This window comes from Ochotona princeps, chromosome 21 (assembly GCF_030435755.1).
Source record: "Ochotona princeps isolate mOchPri1 chromosome 21, mOchPri1.hap1, whole genome shotgun sequence".
Lineage (NCBI taxonomy): Eukaryota > Metazoa > Chordata > Mammalia > Lagomorpha > Ochotonidae > Ochotona > Ochotona princeps.
In genome coordinates, this window is record NC_080852.1 from 37,995,379 (window position 1) to 38,017,656 (window position 22,278).

The 22,278-nt window shown below is 52.9% G+C and overlaps 3 protein-coding genes across 4 annotated transcripts; 1 reads left to right on the forward strand and 2 right to left on the reverse strand.

The window, feature by feature from the left end:
- Window positions 1-2,623, reverse strand: VHL (von Hippel-Lindau tumor suppressor). Its single transcript, XM_004581662.3, has 3 exons — window positions 2,378-2,623; window positions 1,125-1,247; window positions 1-209 (listed from the first exon to the last, which is right to left on the reverse strand). The coding sequence occupies exons 1-3, from the start codon at window positions 2,556-2,558 to the stop codon at window positions 25-27; spliced, it is 489 nt and encodes a 162-aa protein (XP_004581719.2). The 5' UTR covers window positions 2,559-2,623; the 3' UTR covers window positions 1-24.
- A 4,621-nt stretch (window positions 2,624-7,244) lies between these two features.
- On the reverse strand, window positions 7,245-15,358 carry BRK1 (BRICK1 subunit of SCAR/WAVE actin nucleating complex). Its single transcript, XM_004581299.4, has 3 exons — window positions 15,200-15,358; window positions 7,987-8,069; window positions 7,245-7,862 (listed from the first exon to the last, which is right to left on the reverse strand). The coding sequence occupies exons 1-3, from the start codon at window positions 15,315-15,317 to the stop codon at window positions 7,836-7,838; spliced, it is 228 nt and encodes a 75-aa protein (XP_004581356.1). The 5' UTR covers window positions 15,318-15,358; the 3' UTR covers window positions 7,245-7,835.
- A 2,227-nt stretch (window positions 15,359-17,585) lies between these two features.
- FANCD2OS (FANCD2 opposite strand) lies at window positions 17,586-20,254 on the forward strand. 2 transcript variants are annotated; one of them, XM_004581298.3, is made up of 2 exons: window positions 17,586-17,706; window positions 19,683-20,254. In XM_004581298.3, exons 1-2 carry the CDS (start codon window positions 17,649-17,651, stop codon window positions 20,225-20,227), a joined length of 603 nt encoding a protein of 200 aa, XP_004581355.2. In that variant the 5' UTR covers window positions 17,586-17,648; the 3' UTR covers window positions 20,228-20,254. The 2 variants fall into 2 exon arrangements, with proteins under 2 accessions (XP_004581355.2, XP_058534716.1); XM_058678733.1 differs by having other exon boundaries at window positions 17,641-17,793.
- Window positions 20,255-22,278: the final 2,024 nt, after the last annotated feature.

A 22,278-nucleotide genomic window follows, 5' to 3' on the forward strand; every position in this document is an offset into this window, starting at 1 on the left:
CCACAGCCCATGGCGGTGTGAAGTTCAGCTGCCATTCTCAGCATTTTGGTTTGTAAAGTGCTCCTGGCTCAGACGCGCCAGGTCCTTCCGCACATCCGGGCGGTCTTCCAGATCTTCGTAGAGCGACCTCACAATGTCCAGTCTCCGGTAGTTCTCGGGCTTGACCAGGCTGCGGATCACCTGGAGGCATCGTTCTTTGAGCGAGTACACTGCAAGGGCAGAACAGCAAACCCTCAGAGCTGATGGGGCCTCCAGGCAACCACGCCCACCAGGAATGGACTGCCAGCCAGCCAGCGTGCCTCCTGCGGGCCACACTGGGGCTCTCCACACTGCTCCCCAGTATCCACAGCTTTGGAATGGGCTGAGCTGTCCTATGAGTGTGGATGAAGTGGCGTGGCCAATTCTAGGTTTGAGCCTCGAGACGGGCTGACCGCTCGTGCCACAACCAGAGGTCAGCTTCAAGAAAGGCTTGATAGCTCATTCTCTATGTCTTGGTCCTCAGGGACCCCATACATAATTCTCCCAGAAGGCCAGGGAAATCTAAGACAATGACAGCTCTACCAGCAGATATGTTAGAATTCAGAGCATCTCTTAACAGGCCGAAGGGCTTCAGAGACACCATGCCGTCTCTGCTCAATACAGAACGCACAAACAAAAATGACATTTTATTTTGAAGAACAAGATACAAACGTACTGGGTACCCGGTCTAGCATCAGGCAGATCAGTAAACAAGGTCTTGCATCTTTTACATGTTACAAGCAATCTCATCTTTTTAAAAAGTAATACGGAAGTAGGGACCAGCACTGTGAGGCAGTGATGCCCGTTTCAAAGTGGTGATTGGAGTCCTGGCTACTCCATTTCCGATCCAGCTTCCTGCTGGTGCACCTGGGAGGGCAGCAGCTACCTCCTGCCACACATGGGAAATCTTGATATGGCGACCGGCTTCCGGCTTCCGGCTTCAGCCTGGCCCAGACCCAGCTGCTGCCACCCTTTGGCGAGTAAGCCAGTAGACAGAAGACCTCCATTTCTCCATCCCCCACATCTACTTATTCTGATTTCAAATACGTAAATCTTAAAAAAAAAAAAAAAAAAAACAGAAAAGAAAAAAGACTGAATAGTGATACCTGGCAGTGTGATGTTGGCAAAAATGGGCTGTCCGTCAACATTGAGAGTTGGCACAAACAGCTCAGTCTGGTTCACCAGAAGCCCATCCTGTGTACCCGCATCTCTGAAGAGCCACAGGTGACCTAGGGGACAAGCAGAGGCTATGAAGGAGCCACATGGTCAGACAGGCACCTGTGGTCCAGCGCAATGAGCCCATTCAGTGCACACAGCACAGGTCTGTGGAAGCAAGGGAGATGGACAGCACGCGCCTGCGGCCGCAAATGAACTGCCAAAGTAGGAAAGGCAGGTCCAGGAATCCAGGACTGCAAATCACACCAAACACGCAAACCGCTAACACAGATCTCACATGCATGGCCCTGCACGGCGGTGCTGCAAGCAAGGCCACCGCCTGCCACGCCAGCATCCCCTGTGGGTGCCACTCCCAGCCCTGCTCCAGACCCTTGCTGAGGCCTGCGAAGGTTGTGTGGGATGGCCCTGAGCCATGGGCCCCTGTAACCCTATCAGAGCCTGTGGGAGACGTGGAAGAAGCTGGCTTTACACTAGCTGGCCCTGGCCAGCACAGCCATTTGGGCAGTAAATCACCAGATGGAAAGTCTCTCGTGGCCCTGTCCCATTTACCCTCCATAACTCAAAGAAATAAGTAAGAGGGAGAAGTGCAAAACAAAAACACCAGCAAGGAGCTACCTTAGTTACACTGACACACAGAAACCAAACAGAAAAGGATGCACTGGGCACAGACAAAACGAACCCCAAGAGCCAGGCAGCTCTGCATGCAGGGGGCGGTGCAAATCATCCCCGAAATTAAAAACAAACCCACTGCTCAGGAGGCAACCCCAGCCCCTGGCCTAAGAGTCTACTAAGACAAAGGCCTCACAATAAACTGAGCAGGCATCCTGGGCAGAAAATGCCCAACAAGCTGATTACATACATTTTGTAATTGAGGCAAAACACAAAATTTAACAATGTAACCATTTCGAAGGCTACGTCGTGCTCGTGGAACGGCACAGGCTCGGGGTCCAGGTCTGAGAGGCGGCGCAAACGTCCCCGAGCCCCGACACCTCGCCCTCGCAGGTCGGCCGTGCACGCCCGGCGGGCCGCTCCGCGGGGCCAGCGCAGACCCAGCGCGAGGGCGGGCCGGCCCGCCGGGGAACAGCCTCCCGTGCCGCCCACGGGGTCCCCCGCCTCCCGAAGCCGCTGCCCCGGCTCGCGCACGCCGGGAAGGCGCACAGCCCCCCAGCGACCCAGCCCGTACCCCGGTAGCTGTGCATTCGGCGGCCCGTGCCCGGCTGCATCGGGGGGTAGGGCTGCGGCTCGCCGTGGAAGTTGAGCCACAGGGGCAGCACGACGCGCGGGCTGCGGTTGCAGAAGATGACCTGCGATGGCTCGCGCGTGTTCACCGAGCGCAGCACGGGCAGCGGCTGGTCGATCTCCATCCCGCCGTCCCTGCCGCAGCGCTGCCGCCCCGGCCTCTTCCGGACAAGCAAGCCCGGAACCCGGAAGCCAGGCCTGGTCGCGCGGGACGCCGGGGAGAGCGTGCGTGCGCACTCCCGGGCCGCCGAGGTGCAATAGGCGTGCGTTGCTAGCCTTCGCGCGTGCGCAGACGGATCCCCGGCGGCGGGACGTGCGGAGGCGGAAGCCAGCTGCCGGTGCTGTTGGGGTTTAGGGACCGTGCCGCGTGTGGGATGGTCTCGGAACCCCGCGCCTCTTTACGATCTTACATGTCGTGCTGTCCGCCAAGTCACTCTTACTATCCGAGGTTTGGCCTTTGTTTCGGGTCACAAAAAGAAATGTACAAACGTCCTTCCCAGCGAAGTCCGTGCGCGGGCAGTGGGTTCACGCGCTCGAGCACAGTTCCACAAGCTTAGTTTAAAAAAAAAAAAAAAAAAAGATTTATTTTCTTTTTATTACAAAGTCAGATATACTGAGAGGAGGAGAGATAGAGAGGAAATGGAGCTGTCGGGATTAGAACCAGCGGCCATAGGGGATCAAGGCGAGGACCTTAGCCACCAGGCCACGCTGCCAAGCCCGAGTTTTATCTAATTGTTTGCGAGGCAGGGAACGGAACACTCCACTTGCCGAGCCCAGGAGCTCACGAGGGAGCAAGGGCAGCCAGACCCTTGTCACGTATTTCTTTGGAAGTGCCTGTTTTGTAACGCAGAGAGCGAGCGAGCTTCCCTCAGCTGGTTCACTCTCCAAGAGCCTGCAGGAGCTGGGACTGGAACACCCCAAAACCAGGAGCTGGAAGTCAAACCAGCACTCTCTGTCTGTCCCAAAGTGATGTCCAAAGGCTGCTGCGACAGGAGGCGACTTGGCATCCCAAGCCGGTTCTTTTTTTTTTTTTTTAAGATTTTATTTTTGGGCACGGCGCTGTGCCTAACGGCTTAAGTCCTCGCCTTGAACACACCGGGATCTCATGTGGGACCAGTTCTAATTCCGGCAGCCCTGCTTCCCATCCAGCTGCCTGCTTATGGCCTGGGAAAGCAGTCAGTCGAGGACGGCCCAAAGCCTTTGGACCCTGCACCCACATGGGAGATTCAGCAGAAGTCTGTCTTGGTATTGGTTCAGCTCCAGCCGTTGCGGCTGCTTGGGGAGTGAACCAACAGAGGGAAGATCGTTCTCTCTGTATATCTGACTTTCCGATAAAATTTTTTTAATATTTATTTTACTTTTATCGCAAAGTCAGATATACAGAGAGGAGGAGACACAGAGAGGAAGATCTTCCATCTGATGGTTCACTCCCTAAGTGACTGCAAAGGCCGGTGCTGAGCTGATCGGAAGCCAGGAGCCAGGTCTCCCAAGCGGGTGCACGGTCCCAAGGCTTTGGGCTGTCCTCGACTGCTTTCCCAGGCCACAAGCAGGGAGCTGGATGGGAGGTGGAGCCACTGTGACCAGAACCGGTGACCATATGGGATCCCGGCGCGTTCAAGAAGAGGACTTTAGCCACTAGGCCACCGCTCCGGGTCCTGTTATTTCTTTACTTACCCAGACCAAGGTTTAAGGCCGAAAAATATTGGTCTGTTTCCATGTAGTGACATTTCAAATAAAAAGAAAAAAAGCTTGCCTTCTGCACACAATTTTGTCCTACATCTGCATTGCTCCTGCCGTTTGCTTTCCTGGTATTTCCCTCAAATGTCATTCTGGGGTTGCCGAGCCCTGACCGTGCTGTAAAACCCAGAACAACCTGTTTCTGTTCCCATCAAGACTGGTGCTTCACACGCTATGTACTCAACTGCTGAGTACTTTCTGGATAGATGTTTGTCAATGCCAAGCTGACTGATATATTTCTCATTTGTTAAACTGGACCATGTTACTTTAATTTTATTTATTTATTTATTTATTTTGGAAAGGCAGTGACAGGACAAGAGAAAAATCCCCACATGGCCATTTACAGCCCGAGCTGGGCTGGTCCAAAGCCAGGAGCGTGGAGCTTCTTCCACATCTCCCATTTGCTGCTAACATAGATACACAGATACACAGGAAAATCTTCCATCTGATGATTCACTCCAAGTGGTCACATGTGCCACAGCTGAGCTTATCTGAAGCACGGAGCTTCTTCTGGGTCTCCCACATGGGTGCAGTGTCCCAAGGCTGCTTTCCCAGGCCACAAACAGCGAGCTGAATGGGAAGCAGGGTGGCTGGGATTAGAACCGATGCACGTATGGGATCCCAGCCAGTGCAAGGCAACGTCTTTAGCCGCTAGGCTACTGCACCAGGCCTCAGAGCATGTTACTTTAAAAAAAAAAAAGATTTATTTGTTTTTACTGGAAAGGCAGATATACAGAGAGGAGAGACAGAGAGGAAGATCTTCCGTCTGATGGTTCACTCCCCAAGTGAGCGCAAAGGCCGGTGCTGAGCCAATCCAAAGCCAGGAGCTCTTCTAGTCTCCCACACGGGTGCAGGGTCCCAAGGATTTGGGCTGTACTCCACTGCTTTCCCAGGCCACAAGCAGGGAGCTGGATGGGAAGTAGGGCCGCCGGGATTAGAACCGGCGCTCATATGGGATCCTGGTGCGTGCAAGGCGAGGACCTTAACCTCTGTACTATCACGCTGGGCCCAAACATGTTACTTTTTAAGGTGGATGAATAGGGCAAGTGGCTTCTTTAAGTACCACCTCCTGAGCTTCCAATCCAGCTTCCTGCCAGTGTGCACCCTGGCAGGCAGCAGCTGATGCATTAAGTTCTTAGATCAGTCCAGGTAAGCTCCAGCTGCTCTGCAGGCATTTAGGAGGTGAACCATTGGATAGAAAAAATGCCAAGACGCATCCTGGCATCAGACTGCACCTGCTGCAGCTGGCACTGTGGCGTGACACATTAATGCTGCCCCAAGCAAGCTAAATCAGATCACAGGAGGCTTAAAGGAGACGAGGCAGGGTGGGGTCCTTTGATATCTCCCAACAGGCATATAGAACTGCACTGCACATAGTTGATTCAGACACTTTGGGGGTGGCAAGGGTTAAAAGGCCACTTCCTCTGCAGCTGCTGTTAACCTGCACTGCAGGCCCAGGTGCCCCAGTCCTTGCCCCCCACGGGGGAGATTCCCCCAGATGGAGTTTCAGACTTCCCACTCTCCTCAGCCTGGCCCAGCCCCAGCCACTGTGGGCATTTGGGGTGTGAAATGGACAGAAAAATGTGTTTCTGTCTCTGCCTTTCAAGTAACAGCCCAGCCAACACTGAAAGTTTCCCAGGAAGGGAAGGCAGACGTGGGCCACTTGGCCTGATCCATCCCAAGGAGAGAACTCCATTGCATTCTTCCTTGTGGTGGTGAGGGGCATTCAGTTCAGAAAACCTGGGGACTGTCACACTGCCTCCTTCTAGTCCGAGGCAGAATACATTGGGCCCAGCACTGTGGCCTAGTGGCTAAAGTCCTCACCTTGCAAGTGCTGGGAACCCATGTGGTCGCCGGTTCTAATCCCAGCATCTCCACTTCCCATCCAGCTCCCTGCTTGTGGCCTGGGAAAGCAGTGGAGGACAACCCAAAGCCTTTGGACCCTGCGGCTGCCTGGGAGAACCAAAAGAGGCCCTGGGCTCTTGGCTTCAGATCAGAACGGCTCCAGCTATTGCAGCTGCTTGCAGAGTGAATCAACAGATGGAAGATTTTCCTGTTTCCTCCTCTCTGTGTATCTGACTTTCTAATACAAATAAATCTTTAAAACAAAAAAGTCCTGTTCTTTAAGTAAATGTACTGGGAAATATCCCTTATCCACCAAGTTTGGAACCAATGTGCCTTGCACTGGGGGTTATGTACTGCCTGCACTGTAAGAACTGTTCTGGGGGTGGGATCAGTTCCGAACAGGAAAGTTATCTTACATGCATTTCCCACACAGTTTGAAGTTAATTACCTACACCAGTTTTAATGCACTTCAAGTCAGATTTTTCAGAATTTTCCACTGTACGGCCAGCCCGTGGCATCCAGAGCAGCTGGATCTGGGGATTAGCAGGCCCACCCGCACTACTGACAGTGTCCTCCCTAAGGTGTAAGGTGAGCAGGCAGAGCAGCCAGAGCTCCACCAGTCCAGCCAGGACTCGCTGGGTCACAAGCCTTTGTGGCCCTCGGGGTAAGACAGGCAACAAACTCCTACTCAGAGACCGACTCTGGCCAGAAGAAACCTTGTTCCATGCCTGGACAGGAGGAACTGAGAACAAAAGGAACTACTGAACAACACACTCAGGAACTTGTGGGGAAGTCTGTGGCTAGTAAGATCTGAACAGAGGAAACCAGCATGCTCAAGGCAGAATGAATCCTATGTGAGCAAAATGGAGCTTCCACATGGGGATGGGCCTTTACAAAGCCCGGCACAGATGTCGTCACGTCTGAAAACCAGGGGCAAAAGCTTTACTCCTACAGGCTGCAGTGTCTGGTTTCCACAGGAAGGAGACCTGGAACATTTCCGCCTTGCACCGTGGTTCAGTGGTGTGTACGATGGAGTTTCCAGGTGCTAAGCAGCAGGTGGGACCTCAGAGCAAGTCCCGTCCTGCCTGCTGAGCGCCGCCTGGTCCCAGGATGACTCAGCTCTGCCAGGAGTGAAGCAGCGCCTTGGCAGGTTTGATGTGGATCAATCACTCCTCAGATCACGTCAGCCCGCTCCAGCTCCTCTCCCCGCCGCACTCACAGCAAGCAGATCAACTTGAGGAGTTTATTAAGGAAACATGAGAGGAAAAGGCGCCCCACGTGACAGAAAGAGAACTCTGAGAACGTCCTTTCGAGCCCAGTGGAGGCCTGGCCTTGACCTCCCCCAACAAGAAGGAACTGGTAGCTGGCGACAGCACTGCCAAGGCGGGGGCAGTCTCAGCCAGGACTGCCCGCACCGTCCATCCGGGCATGCAGGAGACAGAGACTGTTGACAGGAGCAGTGCAGAGGCCCTGAGGGCTGTGATAAAGTCTGAGAAGAAGGGGAGAAGTGGGCAGGGCCTGGACACAGGGCCCCAGGCTTTGGGCTCTGGCAGCTTCCCAACACTGACATGTAGCCCCACAAAGTGTGACAGGGAAGGTAGACGCTGCTGCTGTCGCCAGCGTGCCCTGGGCTTCTCCCCACATGCCACTCCACACGCCCGGATGCACATGGCAAGGCCCGCGGGCACACTTTTGAAAACAGAAAAACAAGAGAAAGCCCCGTTGCTGTTTAAGGAGATGAAGGTGCTGAGGCTGCTGGGGCCTTTCCCATGTGGCCTGCGCTCTGCGAAGCAACTTCCCAGCAGCAGCGCAGCAAGGTTCTAGGTGAGCGTCTCACCTTTAGTCACCTGTCAGGGGAAAACCGACATTTAGAGACTCAAAACCACGGAGGGGCTGACAAGTCCCACTTCAACTCCTAGACAGTGGGAAAGAGTAGGAAGACGCCCAGACTCAGCCCTGCCCCACACTCACCCGTGCTTCTATGTATTCTATCCTCCGTTCCAGTGCTGTCAGCTTCTCATTTAGTGTGGCAAGTCGGGAACGACAAGACATATCTGGGGGAGGGAGACACGTGCACAGGGTTAACGTTACGCACACACAGTGCCTGTGAACACACATATGGAGAGAGGGCTCCGAGAGCCTCTGCAGGTTCCCAACTCACGGCTCCAGATGCTCCAGCCCTGCTCGCCTGCACCTGTGAGGAAGCAGTATGTGTGGCTGCATGATTGCAGACAGCACTAAGACCAGGACCCGAGACCCTAACTTATTCAGATGGGTCCCGTCTGATCAGGTCACAAATGTTGACCAGAAAAGCACAGGAAGTGGGTCAAAGGTGAGACAGAGTTGGAGATTAAAAGCGTGAAAATGACTCAAACTGTCATTGCTGGCTTTCATAGCAGAGGGGCTATGGCTGAAGGATCCAGGCCACCCTCAGAGCTGGCAGCAGTCCTCAGCTGCCTGGCAGCCTCACAACGACCAGACATCAGGGAGCAGGGAAAGCAAGTGACATGTAGAGCAGACAGCCTCGCCTAGGCCCAGTGACTGTAAGGGTTGGATTCCCTACCCACAGTAACCAAATGAATCCATGTGGATGCAGCCACAGGAAAGCAACTCTCGGGCCCAGAGCGTGGCGTAGTGGCTAAGGTCCTTTTGCATGCACGCTGGGATTCCATATGGGCACCGGTTCTAATCCCGGCAGCCCCACTTCCCATCCAGCTCCCTGCTTGTGGCCTGGGAAAACAGCTGAGGACGGCCCAAAGCTTGGGATCCTGTATCTGTGTGGGAGACTCAAAGAAGCTCCCGGCTCCTGGCTTCGGGTCAGCTCAGGTCTGGCTATTGCAGCCGCTTGGGGAGTAAAGATCTTGAAGATCTTCCTCTTTCTTTCTCTCTTCTCTCTGTAAATCTGCTTTTCAAATAAAAAGAAATCTTAAAAAAAGAAAAGAAAAGAAAAGAAAGAAAGCAGCTCTCACAGGCAGCCTACAGATTTTAGAAGGCAAGGAGGGTGGAAGGAAATCACTGGCGTGGGGGGATGGGAGGCTGCTAAGAAGACAGTGGGGCGGGGTGGGGTGGGGTGGGGCCGGGCAGTCTGGGAGCTGACCATTGTGGAGGAGCTCAGCATGCCCCAGCACCCCCTGCAGAGACCAGGAGCACACCAGGCACCCAGGGAAACACCCTCGGGGCTCAAAAACAGCCTCCTCTGCTCTTACTGATCTATTTTTTTTTAAAAACAGACCTATTTATTTTTATTGGAAAGGCAGATTTACAGAAAGCAGAGACAGAAAGATCTTTCATCTCCCCAAATGGCCGCCAACAACCAGAGCTGAGCTGACACGGAGCCAGGAGCTTCTTCCAGGCTTCCCATGTGGGTGCAGGGTCCCAAGGCTTTGGGCCGTCATCTACTACTTTCCCAGGCAACAAGCACTTGTAAAGCGAGGATTAGTCAACAAAGTCTTCACACTAGGTCCTCAATTCCAATGTTGTTTCACTGCCTCAGTCAACATCTTCCCTTCGCAAACTTCTCCAGCAGAAACTACCCGACTCTATCCCCAATTACTCCCAAGCATCAGAGGAAAGGGCACCTAAGCCTGGTCATCACCACCCACCACTCCTCCATCACCAACTCAGCTATCTCCCAATCAGCTTTATTTTTAAATTCTGAAAACCCACTCTGAGACAGTCTCCCACACACTGATCCAACACTTAGTTAACAACTTTGCTTCTCACCCCGCCCCTGGCTGTTCTGCAAGTGCCTCCGCACCCGGCGTGACCAGTCTGCATGTAGCTCCCCTCACTTGTGCCTCGTCCCGTCCAACCTTCTTGTCTGGGCTCAGTTCGCCTGCACTCTGAGACTTGCCCAGACGGCTGGGATTCTCCCTCTTCTGGATTTATACCTGAACATTTATGCATGAATTTCCAATGTGCAAATCTGCACTGATTATCAGTTCCCCCTTTAGATAAGTATTTATCTTTATTTACTTCGATTTTATTTGAAGCACTTTCCAAGGGCTAGCAACAGCCGAGGCTGGGCCAGGCCTGAGGCCAGAGCATTGAACCCCACCCAGGTGTCCCACATAGGTGGCAGGGATCTATCACCTGTCCTTTCTGGGATAAGCAGTCACAGTTGAATTGAAAGCAGGCATCCTGGTACAGGATGTGGCCATCTCAAGGGACAGCTTAACTTAGCCAAATGCCATCCCTCTCCCTAAATAAATAAGAATACTTGCCATAGTTACTTAGAGTGCTGAAAGAACAAATGCCCATCACTACAGGAATAAGTTGATAAAACATGGTACAGCCGGGAGGCCCGTGGCTCAGTGGGTTATCCAGCGCCTGGGAAGACCACCACGTTCTCAGAGCCCTAACCTGAGTCCTCATCCAGCCTCCTGCTGCTGCACCTGGGAACCTGAAACCCACAGATCCAGATGGAATTCTGGGCTCAGCGCGGTCTGGCCCTAGCTGTTGTGGACATTTGGGGATGGAAGCTCTAAGATTTATTTATCTTGGGGGCTGGCACAGGGGAAAACATAAATGTCACAAAGCCACAGAATTGTAATTTGTATTGTATGTTTGTTCCATCACTAGCAGATTTTACTTTAAAAATTAACGTTGTTCTTTATTTGAAAGGCAGGGAGAAAGAGCTCCCTCCTAAAATACTACCATGGGCAGGGGAGCTGGCCTAAGCTCATCTTCTAACCAAGGCCTCGTGTGGGTGGCAGGGGCCCAGACGCAGAGGCCCTGCCTGCGGCCTCAGGGCTGTGCTTCCCACTCAGAAATGCCCTTCACAACCCGTGGCCTTAACTGCCAGGCCAATCTTGCACCCCGTAATGCTTTTAAAAGTCTCTTTACTGACATACAAGTTACGTACCTTTGTGGTCACCCACATAAAGTGACAGAATTCAATGGCTTCTACACGTGCACGCACGTTGTCCTACCATCCTCACTGGTTACATGTCCATCCCATCCTGCTTCTCCCCTGCCCCACAGCCACCACCACTGACTCTAACACCCTGTTCCAGAAGCTCTGCCTTGGTTTTCCTCCTTACCTTCCAGACCACATTCTCTGACAGATCTAGCATCCTGCTTTCCGGACATGCGACCTCTTTCTGTCACAGCTATTCCAGATGTCTTCTTAGCTGGCTGCTGGAAGCTCAGGAGCACACGATGTGGGCGTTCCAGGAACGCCAGGAACATAAGCGCATACAACCTGTCATCTCCCACGACAAAGGACACACCAAAATGATGGGGGAGGCGGCAGGAGGGGCTGCCTTCCTGGAGGCCTGCTTGGTTCTGTCAATTTGGTTCTCAACCAGATTCCAGGAATGATCCCTGGCTGCAGGCATTCAGCTTAGTGGTTAAGAGAACTGTGTCCACACCCTGACTACCTGACGCCCAGCCTTGCTCCGGACAGATCCTGGGAGGCGGCACGGTATGGCTCAAGTCCCTGGACCCTGCCACCCATATGGATGACCTGGAGTGAATTCCCAACTACTAGCTCCACTGTGGTGTTTGGAGAGAACCAGTGGGTGGGTAGGAGTTTCCCGCTACTGGCCCATATGGATAAGCCCTGCTGAGAAGCAGGGAACATTCAGTTCTAGAAGCTTTGGCCTCATTTCAGATCCATTAACTATGCACTGGTTCAAACACAACAGCCCTGGAGAGCAGGCAGCAGCTGGGAGCTCCACGGGCCCATCAGGGCAGTCCGTTCCATCTGCTATGCACCTCGCCTGCCAACACACACCGCGGAGCAGACATCTCCTCTTCACACTGCAAAAACCAATGCTGCCTTTTCTGGAATTAAAAAGGAGGTGAAACTTACTTCTCCAACAAAAGCCCACCTTTCTCTGAGGAGCGGGTACTATGTCTAGTCTTACTTCATTCTCACAGCATCTGACACACAGATGATACCATGAGCACATTCTACTTGTTGATTAAGTACCAAAAACGGGGCCCGGCAGCGTGGCCTAGCAGCTAAAGTCCTTGCCTTGAGCACGCTGGAATCCCATATGGGCGCCAGTTCTAATCCCGGCAGCTCCACTTCCTATCCAGCTCCCTGCTTGTGGCCTGGGAGGGTAGTTGAGGACGGCCCAAAGCTTTGGGACCCTGCACCCATGTGGGAGACCTGGAAGAGGTTCCTGGTTCCCGGCTTTGGATCGGCGCAGAACCGGCCATTGTGCTCACTTGGGGAGTGAATCATCGACGGAAGATCTTCCTCTCTGTCTCTCCTCTATGTATATCTGACTTTGTAATAAAAAATAAATAAATCTTTTAAAAAAAGCAATTGTATCATAATAAAATTTTTAAAAAGTACCAAAAACGAATTCTCTGTAATAGTCACATTATCCTTTTTTCCTGCTCATAATTCTCTGCACATATTAGCTTTAGAACTGGGGGAAAGTACAAAAATAAAAAGCTGTGATCTATGAGGGTCTATTTTTAGAAATTCCCCCAGTACAGAGAGGCCTGTGTGGAGATGCTATCACTGCATTATGTTCAGGCGTGTTCCAACATGGGCAGACCCTGGCTCCTTTGCACAGCTGGGGCCACAGGGGAACAGCTGCCCTTCAACCCCTGCCAACTCTGCGGTCAAGGGGCTCCAGCTGCCACAGAAACAGGACGAAGCCACGCTGGGCATCAAGCCGGAAAATTCGGGATTGTCCACACTGAAAGCCACAGCCTCAAGGCTGTTCTCAACACTAGCTGGTTCCTTGGCCTGTGTTGGTCTTCGTCCAAACTCCCCATTGTGACACTGTCCATTTTCAGGAACTTTCCTTGAGCACACCTAAACATTAAGTCCACTTGCTGGGACATTCAGCAGAAACTTGCCCTCTGATACTGGATGGCAGTTTGTCCCAACAGGCATATTAATCACTATGCTAAACGGCTACACCAATTTGCTTTGATTTTTCTCCCCAAAAGATTTTGAAAGGCAGAGTGATGGAGAGAGGAATACAGAAAAAAATCTTCTATTCACTGATGCATTCCCAAATGACTGCAGACCTCCCCAAGCCGGAACTCCAGCAGGAAAACAGGTGGCAGAGACCCAAGTCCTCGAGTCACCATCAACCGCCTCCCAGGATGAATCAGCAGGAAGCTGCGTCGGAGGCCAAGAAGCCAGGATTCAAACCAGCATTCTGATACAGAAGACAGGCATCCCAAGCAGCGGCTTAACCCACGGTGCCGTAACACCCACCCTACCTTAACTTCTACAATCCTGTATTGTAATGCTGCTATTTCTTATTTGGAAATGTTTTATTTTCTACCATTTCCAGAAACCACACCAAACATCTGCTGAAACAATCACTTCAATGGAAGACAGTAAGCCAAGGGAAGCTAAATCTTTAGGCTCCTCCAGCTCCTCAGTCCAGCTCCTACCAGAAATCCAAAACACAAAGGAGCGGCTTGCCCTCCACTGACTCAGAGGGTAGACCCAACTACCGTGCACAGGGTGTGACAGGTCAAAGACAGACACAGAGCCTCAGTCTCCCAGTAGCATCCAGTGCCCAGGTGAAGTCACCACACCACCAAGACCCACAGGAGAGGACAGAGGCACCACACGGCGTCCCCACTGGAGGAGCAGCCCAGGTCAGCTCACTGTTTCCAACGCTTTGGAGTCTGGATGCATCTATGCCACAGACCTATCAACCCTATCAATCTAATCTTCTCATTCTGCTGCCTAAAAGCTTCCAACAGTTTCTCCCTGCTCCTCCAAAGCCTCCATCAGTCCATCTGGTTCCTCTGCATGGAATATTCCGGTTACTTTTAGCGGGTTTTCCTCCGAGGTGAATTCATTGTGAGAATAGGGAAACAATTTGCCCTGAACATTTAAAGCTTTTGAGGAAACCCAGAGGATCTGAGCAGTAAGTCGGTCAGTATTTCTAGAATGTTTCCAAGTCACTCAAATCAGATTTACCCATTCACTTTTTTCCCCAATACACCACACTCCTTTGCTTGGAGTCCTCAGTCTCAGGACACATGAACTCTGTGACTTGTCACCAACCCTGCCTACTACCACTGTGACATGACATGCGCATAAGCAGTGTGGGGACATGGACACACACACACACACTCTTTCCCCCTCATGCACACAGTCCCTGGCCAGAACACACCCCCACACCTCACAGGATAGAAGAGCACAAAAACCACAGTTCGTTCACACTGTCCCCATGTTCACTCCCTCCCCTTCAAGATGAGAACTTTCTGGGGACAGGAGGTGGTCTAGATACTGCACCCCGTAGTAGGGGCTGGGCCTGAGTCCCACCTCTGCCTCCGGCTCCAGTTCCCCCCGCAGACTCGAGCAGCTTCGTGGGGGTCACACACTGAGTGCCCAGCACTCGCTTTCCGCCTGCTCTGCCCTGTTGGAAGCATCTCATCAAGGCAGTGAATCAGAGGATGGGGGGGCTCTGGCTGCTCGCTTGTGTTCACATCAGGGCTGCTGAGTGAGGAAATGGCTCCTCCTGTGTCCTTTGGGGCCAGCCTTGCTGAGAGCCGAATCTCCTGTTGGTGCAGACTCGATTCTCCACCAGCAACCCAGAAGAGCGACAGTTCGAGACCAGCTGCACCACCTCCACTCGGCTCCCTGCTGATGCACCTGGGAAACCCGGGGCTGGGGTCCCTCAGCCCTGTGGGAGAGCCGGAAGAAGCAGCAGGCTCCTGGCTTCTGCCTGGCCCAGCCCCAGCCGAGGCAGGCACCGGGCGAGTCAGCCAGCGGGCTGAAGATCTGCCTCTCTAGTAACTGTTACTCCCAAACAAGTACATAAATAAATGCTTAATTATATATATAAAAAAAAAACCGGAAAAAAGACCTCACTCTGCATTGCTTTACGCATGTATATATAACATGCCCAAGTCGGATTCCCCTACTTAAAGTCGCTGAATTAGCTAAAGGAAATCTCGTGTCACCTGCACACCCCGCGGGGCAGGCCAAAGGGTCTCGTGCGATCCCCCGAGGACCCAGGGAGCCGGCCAGCTTTCACCGCCCCGGCCACGGGACAGAGCCCACGGCAGGCGGACACCGCGCGAGGCCCGTGAGCTCACCCTGCGGCCGGAGAGCTCCGTGAAGGCTGCCCAGCGCAGCCGCGGGGTCCCGGGAGGACGGGGGAAAGCGGGGCCTGGAGGAGGAAGCGCAAACCGGCGAGGGCCGAGGGCTCGGGGCAGTCCACGGAGGCCTCCCTCCTCCCCCACTGACCGAACGAGTTGAGAAAGTCCGCGATTTTCTTGATGCTGCTGGTGATAACCTCAATGTACTCCCGGTTCGCCCAGTCCTGGTGAATCTCGCGTTGCACCGGATCCTCTTGTCCCGCCATGGCGGCAGCCCTGAGGAAGACTGACAGCGCAGGCGCCGCGACCGCCCCGCCCCCCGGGAGGCAATGCGCCTGCGCCTCCAGCCCCTACCCGCCCCGGGGCACGCAAGGAAGCTCGGGCAACGTGATGCGCCTGCGCAGCGTCAGGTCCCCGCCCGCGTTTGCGCCCGGCTCCCACGCCCCGGAAAACAGATGCCGCGGTTGCGGGGGAGATGTGTGGTGCGCCTGCGCGCGCCGCCCGCCCACGCCCGCTTTGTCAGGTCCGCTGTGAGGTGGGCACAGTGCGCTAACCCTCAAGACGGCCAGTCGTCTTTAAAGCACTTTTCAGTAACACCGCAGCGCGTGTATCAAACAGCTTTCTTTTTTAGTGATGGAGGGGCTGAGGTGAAATTGGTAGACTGACAAATTTCCTTTCAGAAGGAAATCTGTAAATTGATTAGATCTGTTAACAAATTCAAACCTTTTGATCTTTCAGTAAGGAGATAAGTCACTTGAGGAAAGATGCTATCTGCAACATTATCTGTTCATGCTACAACCACCGAACCTCCCCAGTTGAGGGTTAAAACAGTTAAGGCAATATTTAAAAAGTATATATATATATTATGGGCCCGGCGGCATGGCCTAGCAGCTAAAGTCCTCGCCTTGAACGCGCCAGGATCCCATATGGGCGCCAGTTCTAATCCCGGCAGCTCCACTTCCCATCCAGCTCCCTGCCTGCCTGGGAAAGCAGTCGAGGATGGCCCAAAGCCTTGGGACCCTGCACCCGCGTGGGAGACCCGGAGGAGGTTCCTGGTTCCTGGCTCCGGATTGGCACAGTACCGGCCCGTTGCGGCTCACTTGGGGAGCGAATCATTGGACAGAAGATCTTCCTCTCTGTCTCTCCTCTCTGTATATCTGACTTTGTAATAAAAAAAAAAAGTAAAAAGAAAGTATATATATATATTATATATATAGTACCCTCATTACAATCATCACTTGAATGACAGTCGTTTAGGGGTAATATATATTAAATATTTTTAGATATTTATATTGTTTCATATATATATATATAAACCACAAGCTTTTAAGTGCTAATTACTGGCACTTTGGCAACATCGAGACAGGAATGAAAACCTGAGAAAGAAAATACACATTTTTCTTTAATCATTGCAACTCTGCTGAAATCGTGTCTGGAGGGTGGCAATAGGAAGACCGAACCCCAAATGCCAAAACGGTAATTGCTAAGGCAGTGGAATAATACACAATTTTATTTTCATTTCAGGGAGGCTTTTCAATGTGGTATGCAGTAAATACCTTTGGCTTCAAAAAACAGAGGGCTGAAGGAGTCAGACTGTTTCCAGCAGTAGCTAGGAAGAAAGCAGTCAGCCCAGTCCTATAAAGATGGTTTTATTCTCAGCTGACCCTCCCAGCACCTGTGTGGGGTCACAGGGCATCACACAGCCCGTTTTCCTTCAGGGAAAACAGCTCTCGCCTTAGAACCTCTGGCAGCCACTGTAGGAGAGTTGGTTCTTCCTCTGAGAGTTGGGAACACAGACGCCCCTGTATACTTACTGGTCCACTCCCCTAGTGCCCATGCCAAGCCCTGAGCTGGGAGATCCACCTGGGCCTTCCACCTCAGAGCAAGACCCTGCTCACCTGAGCCCCGGCTGACCTGAGCAGGCAACTGTCCATCAGGAGACTTTGGTGTGGAACACGGGAGGGGATTGCTAAGTATGCGCCTCTCAACGCCGGTTTCTGATTTTTTTTTTTTTTAAATGTGTGAGATGCAGCCCCGGACGGTGGTCTGACCCCCCAACCCATCCTCCTCAGTCTGTCTCCATCAGGAGCACCTGTCCTGCCAGATGTGCCTTCTGCACTCGGCTTGCACAATTCCACGCAGACAAGGAGGCAGCCTGCCCAGCTGTCTCTGCTGCAGACGCAGGCTGCACACAGCCTGGAACTGGGGATGAAGGATCCGCCCTCGCAGCCGCCCACAGCAGGTGTAGGAATTCGTGCTGTAGTCACAGAGAGCAGAGGGCTTTGGTCGGGGGAGTCAAGGGTGGATATGGACCGTTCTCTGCAAACTCTGCACCAAAGCCTGCTTTCAGGGCTGGGGCCACAAACCAAGCTGCACAGCTCTGACCACTGCCTTGCGGCTGGGAACCTGTCCTCCACCACCTAGGGGACAGAAAGCGTGAGGATGGGATTCGAACCGGCTGCGGGTGTGGCAAGGAAGGGAGGAGAGTGGGGCTCCCAACGTGGTGCCTCGAGCCTGACCCGCCCCTCTTCCAGGTCTCAGGCTCCCCCGTGGCCCTGGGTCATAAAGGCGGTTGCCAGGCGCCCCGCGGAGAAAAGATGCGTCCCAGAGTCGCGGGCCCCCACTCTGGTGCGTGCGGACCGCGGAGTTCAGCAGGTGAGCCGCCGCCGGGCCGATGGTGGGACTGGGCCCGGCTCCCGCCGCCTCCTGCGCCTCCGCCGGAGCTGCCGGGCCCCCGCCCCGGTACGGACAAGCTCCCTTCCCCCCGCGGGGTCTCAGCTGCACTCCACCATTGTCCCGCCCTTTCTCCGCTTGGGTGAGGGGTGTTAATCGAGAGATGGGATGGAAGGGACGCCGGTTTGTTCAGAGAAGCAGGTGTTTTCTACTGGGGACCTGGGAGCAGAGGGCAGCGTGGTGGAGATGGGGCGAACAATCTTTATTTAAGCCTCTGGTGAAGGGGTTGACAGACCTCGGTGGGAAGCCCAGTTGACTTGCGCCGGTCCTACTTGGGTTCAGCTGGACAGAGGAAGCCTTTTACCTCTTCAAGGACTGAGCGTTTTGTTGATCACTGTCTGGGAGTAGCTGAAGCTCTCCTCCTTCCCAGCCTCGCCCAGGTCTGGGGGTCCTTGCAGCCAAGATGGGTCCAGGCTTGCACAGCCCCTCCCAGGAAACAGCCAGGATTTGAACACTAGGTAGCTGGGCTGCGTGGATCAGAACCCTGACACATATCCTGTGTGATAACCATCAGGCATAGGTATGAGATCTCGCAACCAGTTCTTTTTAAACAATAAACTTTACAAACTAGGGTAGAGTTCAACCTTTTACAGCATTTCCAGGGCCATGCCTGGATGGGGTGTGGGCAAGGTGAGAGAGGAGAGCAGAACAGCTGTGCCCCTTAACACCTGGCAGGTAGCAGGTACTTGGCACATATTAGCTTTGCCCGAACTCAGCAAAGCCCCTTTCATTCTGGTAATTTCAAAGAAGTCTAAATTAAATGTTGAGCTAGCAGTATTCCCTAGCCTTATCCTCCATCTTCAAAGACAACCCATCAAGGTCACACCCAGATGCTCTCCCTTAGAAAAACAGACAACCCTCACCGGCACTTCTGGGATGGCCACCCCTCCAAGTTGCCTTCTCCCCGGGGCCTCTGCCTGGAGTAACTCACTCTGAGGACACAGAAGCAACCAGGCTCTCTGAGCCGCTCCCTGGGTTGGAAATGAGATGGATCAGGCATGAGAAGGGCGGCTGGGCCCACACCAGTTTCTGATGCTGTAGGCCACAGGAGAAGCACAGCAGTTTGCACTTCCACAAGTACCTCAAGCAGTCTGTTTCTGCTTCGGCGGGAGAATGCTGGGAGAACCACTGTGAGACAAGGCGCTGCTGAGCAGCTCACCTCACACGAGGAGGCCTCACGGGAGGATCCAGCAGCCGCTACCATCCTGGAGGGGCAGACTATGCTGTTAGCAGGTCTGGAGCCAGCAGAGGTCCCCATGGTGGAAGTGCCTAGTTAATTTTTAAATTTTTTTTTAAAGATTTATTTATTTTTATTGGAAAGGTGGATATACAGAGAGGAAAATCTTCCATCTGATGGTTCACTCCCCAAGCGGCCGCAACGGCTAGAGTTGAGTCAATCCGAAGCCAGGAACCAGGAGCCAGGAGCTCTTCCAGGTCTCCCACGCGGGTGCTGGGTCCCAAGGCTTTGGTCTGTCCTAGACTGCCTTCCCAGGCCATAAGCAGGGAGGTGGATGGGAAGCAGGGTTGCCAGGATTAGAACTGGTGACCATATGCGATCCCGGCACGTGCAAGGCGAGGACTTAAACCACTACGCTATTGTGCCAGGCCTGCCTAGTTCATTTTAGACAAACCCATTTCCCCTGTCAAGTCGACTAAGACCCACCTGCAGAGGCTTTTGGCCAAGTTGAAGCTTTGTGAGGTACAGCAGTCACCATACTTGATACCTGTTAAGATCCCCAACTACTCCCCCTTAACACACACTAACGCCCTGAACCTGGGATCTACAGTTCAAGTCTGTAATAAGGAGGTAGGATGGGTCTGTGTGGCTGGGAACAGCTGAAGCCCTCCTTCTCGGCAGCCACTCCAGCAAACCCTGTGTTCTGATTCCTCTCCTGCAGGACTGTCAATGGCAGGATACCAGCTCTGGTCACCATGGACCCCACTGGACGAGAGCTTCCAATGGCTGCGGCATACGACACCTACACCTTCCTCCAAGCACCCCTTCAGGGCCTCCCCCTGTTTCCCACACACCCCTTCTGACCTTGAAGTGCAGCTGTGTTTTCAAGAGGTCACTCTGGTCCTAGACAGCCCATTCCTGGAAACTACGGTGAGTCCCAAGTTACCGCATCATACGTCAGAGCTCCGAACGATGAACTGTAAGAAAGGACTGGTCAGGAAGCCCCAGCCTGTCCGCCTCAGGGGAGTGGACTCTGTCTTTGGCAGGGTCATCACGGCCCAACCTCCAAAGTGGACTGGAACCTTCAGAGTTTCCGACAAGTCGGCCTTCTGCAAAATCATCAGCAGGGAGCACCAGTGGCCCACTGGGCTGAAGGAGCCTCAGATTCAGATGACGGTGACGATGTGTAAACAGATGCTACGCTCCATCCTCTTGCTGTACGCGACCTACAAGAAGTGCACCTTTGCCCTGCAGCACTCCAAATAAAGAGCCTCTGCAGTGCCCTCTGGTGTGCACTTGGCCCAGCTGCACCTTGGCCCAGCCAGCCTGCTTTTCTGTCCAGCAATGAACAATAGCTGAGGAGCCCATTGATTGCTTTTGTCTCCAGTGACACAACACCTCCTTGGGAGAACAGTCATTTAGGAGTCAAACAAGCACTGACTTTGACATGGAATAAAGAACCAGTAAACCACACCCACAATGAGCCCTGTGTGAAGTCACTGTGACCAGGACATGACGCGCTGGGGGACAACGAGGTCAGGAAGAGGTGGGTGGATGTCGGGGTGCCAGAAGATGAAAGGGTCAAATATGTGGGTTAAAGGTTTTTTTTTTTTTAAGATTTACTTATTTTTTATCGCAAAGTCAGATTTACAGAGAGGAAGATCTTCCGTCTGATGATTCACTCCTCAAGAGACCACAACGGGCAGTGTTGTGCCAATATCTGAAGCCAGGAACTTCCTCCAGTTCTCCCACACGGGTGCAGGGTCCCAAGGCCATAAGCAGGGAGGTGGATGGGAAGCGGGGCTGCCGGGATTAGAACCGGCGCCCATATGGGATCCTGGCGTGTTCAAGGCGAGGACTTTAGCTGCTAGGCCACACTGCCGGGCCCAGTCACTGTTATATGATTTTTTAAAACTAATCCTTAGAGCCTGGCGCGGTGACCTAGCGGCTAAAGTCCTTACCTTGATTGTTCCGGGATCCCATATGGGTGCCGGTTCTAATCCCAGCAGCTCCACTTCCCATCCAGCTCCCTGCTTGTGGCCTGGGAAAGCAGTCGAGGACAGCCCAATGCTTTGGGACCCTACACCCATGTGGGAGACCCGGAAGAGGTTCCTGGTTCCCGGCTTCGGATCAGCACAGCACTGGCTGTTGTGAAGACTTGGGGAGTGAATCATCAGATGGAAGATCTTCCTCTCTCTCTCCTCCTTTCTGTATATCTGACTTTGTAATAAAAATAAATAAATCTTTACAAAAAAAAAATCATATAACAATGACAACAAAACCAGTCACCCTGACAGTATTGCAAAGTACACAGAGGGTCAGAAATAAACACACGCACTGCTGGGGCTCTCGGGCACACACGTCTCCAGCTGGCAAGCGCTCCTGATGCTGCGTTTAAGAAATTATCTCTGGGCCCAGCGTGATAGTGTAGTTGTTTAAGTCCTCATCTTGCATGCACTGAGATCTCAAATGGGTGCCAGTTCTCATCCCAGCAGTCCCGCTTTCCATCCACCTCCCTGCTTATGGCCTGGGAAAGCAGTCGAGGACGGACCAAAGCCTTGGGATTCTGCACCCGCATGGGAGACCTGGAAGAGCTCCTGGCTCCTGGTTCCTGGCTTCAGATTGGCTCAGCTCTAGCCATTGCGGCCGCTTGGGGAGTGAACCATCAGATGGAAGATCTTCCTCTCTGTCCTCCTCTCTGTATATCTGACTTTGTAATAAAATAAATAAATCTTAAAAAAAAATTATCTGATAGCTTTCTTGTAACTACATCACAGGCATAACCCAAACAAAGGGGTAAATTCACATTACAAATGCAAAGCCAATGATGTAGAAGCTTTCTCCCTTTACCTTACACTGACACAAAATCTTTTTAAAATCGAAAAAATACAAGCCAAACTATGCATTTTCACCTTTGTTGGGTACTGGCAGGAAGTTCAAGTCATCCATCCAGAAAGACCAAAGGTCTTCTTGTCTCAAATGAATATGATCTGTGTAACAGGAGACATGATCTTAATAGACAGAAATACAACTACGTTGCCAACAGTCCCAGGACTTCTCTAAGGTCTACTTCAGTTCATCTAATTATAAAGGATACAATGAAGGAATGAAGTAACTGAGATACAACTTAAAACAGTTTATTTGCAAAACTAGAACAAAGGTAAATGCTAGAATAAACCAAGATATTTCAGCTGCTCTGCTGTGCTTGGGCCCCTGCCACCCATGTGAGAGACCCACATGGAGCCCCAGGCTGCTGACTTCAGCCTGCTGTGAACCTGGTCACTGGCGCAGAGAACAAACCCATGGGAGACCTCTGT